The sequence below is a fragment of the Condylura cristata genome, unplaced genomic scaffold (assembly GCF_000260355.1).
Source record: "Condylura cristata isolate star-nosed mole 26May11 unplaced genomic scaffold, ConCri1.0 scaffold00029, whole genome shotgun sequence".
Taxonomy (NCBI): Eukaryota; Metazoa; Chordata; class Mammalia; order Eulipotyphla; family Talpidae; genus Condylura; species Condylura cristata.
Genome location: NW_004567130.1, coordinates 9,724,225 through 9,730,640, shown reverse-complemented (window position 1 = coordinate 9,730,640; position 6,416 = coordinate 9,724,225). Strand labels below are relative to the sequence as shown.

Sequence of the window (6,416 nt, the reverse complement as noted above, 5' to 3'; positions counted from 1 at the left end):
CTGTTCCCCACTCTGTCTGGTGAATCCTCTCACCATGAGTCCAATCCCCACCCCGGAGGTGACCACATGGCGCGGCAGACCTCTCCTGACCCGCCCGCTGCTCCCCTCAGCTGTGTACTTCGACCATCTGCCTGTTCTGCTCCCCACTCTGTCTCTGGTGAAGCCTCTTACTACCCCTGCACCTCTGGCCTGTACCCCAGTTCTATATGCATAAATAAATCAATCTTTTAAAAAAAAAAAAGTACCTGTGTCTTTTACCCACTGACCAGGTCTGAGGGACAGAAAATGAAGGAAGGTGAGTCTGAAAGCAGAGATCAGATTGTTAATCAGTGACCTTCAGTGTGCATAAAGGAGCTAGAGCTGGGAGTCAGACCCTCACACGGGAAGACTAGGCAGGTGCGTGGTGACCAACACCACCAGCCCCTCTCATGGTGCCCTGTGTGACATCACCTTCCGGGGTGCTCACTCTCTCCCCAACCAGCCTGTGAGGTGATCCTGAGACCTCCCTGCCTCCCCTAGAACAGCACCTAGGTCCCTGGGAGCAAATACCATTTTCTTTTCACTTCAAAAGGGTCACAGTTTCCCAATGCCCTTCCCCACGGGGGTGGCCCCAGTTTCCAACCATCAGAAACATCTGGGTGGACCAGGCTATGGGGAGGCAGGCACTTCACCCACTGCCGAGGGAATCTAGTGGACACAGCGTGGAAGGCCATTTGACCATTCCCCTGATGGAGCAGCCCCTTCCCGGGAGCGACACATCCCCTACACGTGTACATGTGTGAAATAAAATGCAAAATTACTCGCTTTATTGTGAGCAGCACGGTGTCAGAGCAAAATAAGCAACAACCTACATGTTCACCAACAAACTATAGGTCAAAGGAGCTACAGCACCTCCATAGGGTGAGCTACTGTACTGGGGTACAGCAAAATGGAAGCTTCCTGTGTACTGAGAGGGAAGAAATTCCAAGACACATTGCTAAGTGGGGGGAAGCCAGGTGGAGGACTGCATGTGTTTTGAAATAAGTACCTAGACATGAGACCAATCGCTTTGGTCGCCTCTGGGTGGGGGAACAGAGCAGTGGCCAGGGCAAGAGTCAAGGGCAGACCACACTGTATGCTTTTAGAACCATTACCTTACTAGCCAGACAGAGAACGTACATCCTGAAAATTAATTCAAGCAAAAATAAAATATCTGGCTCAGGATATCTGAGCTGGTCTTCACCTCAGCAGAGACAGGGTCTCTGCTTGAATGATTTTCATTCTCCACAATGGGCCTGAGAAAGTCTGGCCCGAGGCATAGGTCACAGTCCTGGGCTTCTGGTCCTGACTGTGGCCTCTGGAGCACACTGCAGTGCTAGAAGTTCTGCTCAAGTCCAGGAACCCTGACTCGTCCAAACAAAGGCGCATGCCGTCTGCCCGAGACAAACCTTTCCGCCCCAAGTCTGCCAGCCAGGTGACAGCTGAGCACCTCACTGCCGACGGCGAGGAGTAGGAAAGGTGAATGCAGACCGTCGCACGAGCCTAGGTCTCCTGCTCACCACTGTCCGAGCGCGTTCGGTTCCCGCTGGCCAGACTCACCACGCGTGTGCCCCCCGCTGCGCCAAGCGTTCACTACCTGAGTGGCTGCTCATCATGCGGACAGCCTTGGCCTTGGCCAGCTCCAGGGCGGTGATCCACTGCTGCCGCTCCACCTCCGAGCTGGCCTTGAGGTGGTAGGTCCTGGCCCCACTGGTCAGTAGGATACCGCAAGAGTCCTCTGTGTCAAACTGTGTGGTGGACAGGTTGATGGTGCCACGGCAGGTGTGGGCCATTTCACCCTGATTTCTGTAGGATGCAAGAGAAGATATGGGTGAGGCTCCCAACTCAGTGGCCCCAGACTAAAGGAAGCCTCAAGCCAAAGCCTCAGCGGTGCAGGCCCTGAGAGCCAGGAGAGACCCTAGAATCAGAGCTAGGAGGTGATGCTTATCGGGACCGACTGGTGGGTACGTGCCATGTGCGTCCTCAGAGGAGAGCCTGGTCAGAGTCACGCGCAGGGCAGGCCCGCTGTGGCTTCAGCCAGGCAGACACCAAGAAACAGACAAGGGCGACCGCCCGGCTCGGCAGCATGGACCTCTGCCTCCACCCCAGGCTCTGAACTAAGTGCCAGAAGCAGAGTTGGGCATCATAGGAACCGGCCACTAAAACTGAGATTGGCATTTCAGAGGGGAGACTCAGCGGCACCCTCTTGCAGGAGTTCCTGAGGGCTGAGCAAGGGTGCCATCTGTGTTCTCCTCTGTGAATTCTCTCACAGTGAATGAGATGGAAGTGATGGCTGGACTAACACAATGCTATCTCATGACATGGGACTGACTATTTGCTGATGACGAGATTGTGGAGTTAATGGTATCAAAGTAAAGGGACGAGGAAGTGACTAAAATGTGGGTCATTACCAGCTGTGACCGGTGTCTGAAAATGGAGATCAGCTATAAGTTACTGCTTTAAATGCTCGAAGAAAATTCAGAGCCCTCCATGACATGCTAAATCTCTTTCTGCAGAAGATTTTGGAACTGGAAGAACAAATGGTCAGCTTTAAGCATGGCTGGGGCAGTTCATCTGGTAACTCTGCTACCTGTTGATGCTCATTTATTTTCCCTGGCTGTTCATGAATTTTTTTTTCATTTATTCCATCAGTTCAAAAGTCAAATGACTTAACACTCAATTGGATATTCATTTTCCTTCTGAATAGCTGCTCCCTTTACAGGTTCCTTTCTGCTTTAGTGGCATTCCTTAAAGATGACATCGTTTTTAACATCTGAAGAAATGTCCAAGTTGCTAAAATCTCACACTTGGAGGGAAAACATTCTACTTTGCAAAACTGGCTAAGCAAGGCACGGAGGCTTGTGGGCCAGTAAGAAGCTTGATGCTTCCCACAAGGACATTTCAGGTTAGAAACTGTTGAGGTCTTAACTCACTAAAAATGACACTACAGATTGGCTCGCAAAGGGGAGAGGGATGACAGTATCCTAGGCAGAGGGAACAGCAGGAGCAAAGACTATGAGGCAAAGAGAGTTCATAGTTCAAAGAACACAAAAATGCCCCACATGACTAGAGCGCTGAGAACAAGAGAGCAAGCAAGAGAAAAAGAAACTCCGGCAGGGACCAACTGTGTGCCTCATAGGCTACATGCAGAGTTTAGATTTTTATTCCAAAACTGAAATAATGAGCCTCCTGGATCTAAGGTCAGGGGGAAAAAAAAGCAGAGGTAGCCCTTTGGAAAATGGGGGATAAAAGTGCCTTGTGCCAGTGGAGACAGAAGCCAGTTCACTACATGAAATCAGGGCTAAGCGGGAAGCCATCAGCAGCTACGATGTTGGAGTCAACCATCGCCTCAAATAAACAACAGTGAGTCCATTCTGACATAAGGAAAGGGATAAATAAATGGGGAAGAAGGGATAGATCTTAATAAAAGTAAATGGAATTCTGGAATTAGAAAATCACTATATGCAGTGTGGGATTCTAAAGTGGATTATAAAACAAAAAAAAGGTGATGGAAAAACTTGTGAAATAAAGTTTGAAGTTTAGTTAATAGTATTATAACTTAATTTCTTGGTTTTGATAAATGAAATGTGGTGAAGTAACTTTAAGGAAGCTTAGTGGAGAGTATATAGGAACTGCACTGTTTTTCAACTTCTCTGTAAGTTGACATAATTTCAAAATTAAAAAAAAAATAATGCTACCACTTCTTTTTCCTGCCCAGTGTCATAGCTGCTATGAAATCTTGTGGTCAGAAGTTGAATTCACCTGCCCTCAGGCTTAGTGACATAGTTGGAGACATTCCCAGTATCATAGACATTGGGGAGGACAAAAACCTCAGCTGATTCCATGAAGCCTGGCTCCATACTGGGATCTCCAGGGGGTGAGGTGAAAGCATGTTAGAAGTCACTAGATCAAGAAAAGTAAAGGTTAAGGGAAAAGTTCCCTTTCCAGAGGAAACTGAAAAAAAAAAATCCATGAAGAAAACCAATGCTAATTAAGAAGTCAACAACTTCAGTGCTCAAAAGTGAATCATTTCAGACAAAATAGAACTATTGGACAATATGAAAAATGAAGAGGATTTAGGATTCTCAAAAATGAAAGAAAAACCTCAATAAAAGGAGCAATCATTTGTGAAAGAAGAGCAGGTAAAAATGAAACAAGAACAGGAAGCTATGAGCAGTAACCAAAGAGTTTCAGAAAATGAAAATACAGCAGATAAACTTTACTAGTCACTGAGCACCCAGATCTAAGTTTAACCATAACTCATTGTAACTAGAGTTACTTTTCATTTAGTCAAAGGAAATTAATTTTCCAGTTTTACTTTCCTGCACCATTGGAAGAACTTACAGAATAACGGGTAGGAATTAGAAAATTAAAGACTCTTTAAATTATCAAGGTCTAGCACATCTGCTTTGCCCTTCATGTGGATGTTCTGAGGTCAGTCCACTCTCCATCAATAGCCAGATTGCCACTTTTTGTCCTGCTTAGTCAGTTTTTAAATTGTATCAGTGACTTCCAAGTCAGTCCTGAAAAGGCTTACAATTTAGAAATGTACCTGAAAATTCAGATATTTGGGGAGGAGTAGAGCAATGATCATGTTATATATATAAAGGGTTTCACTCCCACTGTGAGCTGTGACTGAGGTGACCTTCTCTATGAGAGCTGAGCTTCCAAATCTGCTCAAGATGGTAGAAAAATGAGCCCACATGGTAGAAAAATTAAAACTCCATTCACAGTATAGGACCTACAGATCTGGGCCTTGCAAAAAGGCAGTAGCAAGCCTTTGGTGGGGGTGGAACAAGCCATAATCCCTGACATTCAGCCTTAAGCAGCTTCAGTGCACCTACTGCAGCCAGACAATCTAAGGCATGTCCTAGGGCCACTAGTTACATCAGAGCTCATATTTAGAAATGATTGTCTATCTTGTCCCATTTTCCAAGGACATGTTTTAAGGCATTTCTTTACACTTGGTAGGTATTTAGAACAAATAGTGACAAGATATGGAATACCTGTAGGAAAATTTAACTGTGAGAGGTGACAACAATGAAATCATCTAAGTAAACCACACTGACTGTCAAACAATACTCAGCTGTGATCACAAATACATTCTTGACTCTGGAAAGGACATTAATCATCAAAACTTGGATGCCTGCAATAGTCGATACAGAACTTCCTATTCCACATAGCTAGTGATTAACTGAACTGGGAAAAATCAGGAGCACAAGCTCAGAGTCCTTCACTACATCATTCCCTCTCTCGGTGCTCCATCTAGTCTGAGTCATCCTTCCACTTCCTGGCTTGGAAGAGGTGACAAATCTCAGCGTATGAGATCTGGCTTCTTGAGTTGCCACGAACTGGCTGGATTCTGCAACCCATTCGTTGGAAGGGTTAGAGCCTCAGCAGTTTTTGGTTCTCCCACTCAGACCAGAGGAATGCTATTAGGATCCTTCCAGAATCCAAGAAACAAGCTTGATTTATTTGTTTTAACTACCATATCCTAAGAGTTTTTCTGACTATATTTCACAAGATTGGCCAGTTAAGAAAGGCAGAAGGGGGCTCTCCCTGTTGCAGATGAGGAGGCTGGGGTCCATTCATGTGGGTGTTTCTCTGGAGGTCCCAAAGGGAACCACATGACTGACTAAAGCTAGGCCCACCCACATCCCCACCAAACACAGCTCTGCCTTGGGCCCTGCACAGATTCACATGTATACTCTCTAAAGTCATTAAAATTGGTTGGACAATGTCATTCAAAAACACTCAACATTGCAAAAGTCAGAAGTAGCCCATCAAACAGAAGCACCTGCAGTGCACTTTTGACTCTGAAGATGAAACTGTCACGGAGACGTGACACCATTTCATTTTGCTTCTGGCCTCATTCGTTGCCATTTAAAGTTTCCCTTGAGAAATGTTAAATAAATGCTACTACAAATTCTACAGGAAGGAGAGTTCTACTGTAATTTTTAGAAATAAAGGAGACTCAAGGGTCATTCTCTTGATACTGAAATTCATGCCACTACATTTTTATACAGAGGTTTGCAGTAATTTACAAAGCACAACAAACTTACCAGTACAACTTACATCTAGATATGTCAGCTCCTAAGAGAAACTGTCATAAGCATGACTCTTATTAAGTTTTCTAATATCTTTATTTTTAAAGGTTTTATTTATTTATGCATACAAAACTGGGGTACAGGCCAGAGGTGCAGAGGTGGTGAGAGGATTCACCACAGACCGTGTGGGGAGCGGAACAGGCAGATCGATGAAGTACACTGCTGAGGGGAGCAGTGGGCGAGGCAGAAGAGGTCTGCTGCCCCATGTGGGTCACCTCCAGGGCTCAGGATCAAACTCTAACTGAAGTGGCTACGGCTTGCTTGCAGTGCTATGCTTTAACCTGCTGCACC

General features: G+C 45.8%; 1 protein-coding gene across 1 annotated transcript in view; it reads right to left on the bottom strand.

Annotated features, from left to right (window-relative positions):
- The window catches only part of OSBP2 (oxysterol binding protein 2), an 88,993-nt gene extending 87,284 nt beyond the window's left edge, over positions 1 to 1,709 (bottom strand). The window contains exon 1 of the mRNA XM_012731162.1: positions 1,616 to 1,709. Coding sequence (XP_012586616.1) covers positions 1,616 to 1,634 — 19 coding nt within the window. The 5' untranslated portion in view covers positions 1,635 to 1,709. The remainder of the gene's footprint in view (positions 1 to 1,615) is intronic.
- Positions 1,710 to 6,416: the final 4,707 nt, after the last annotated feature.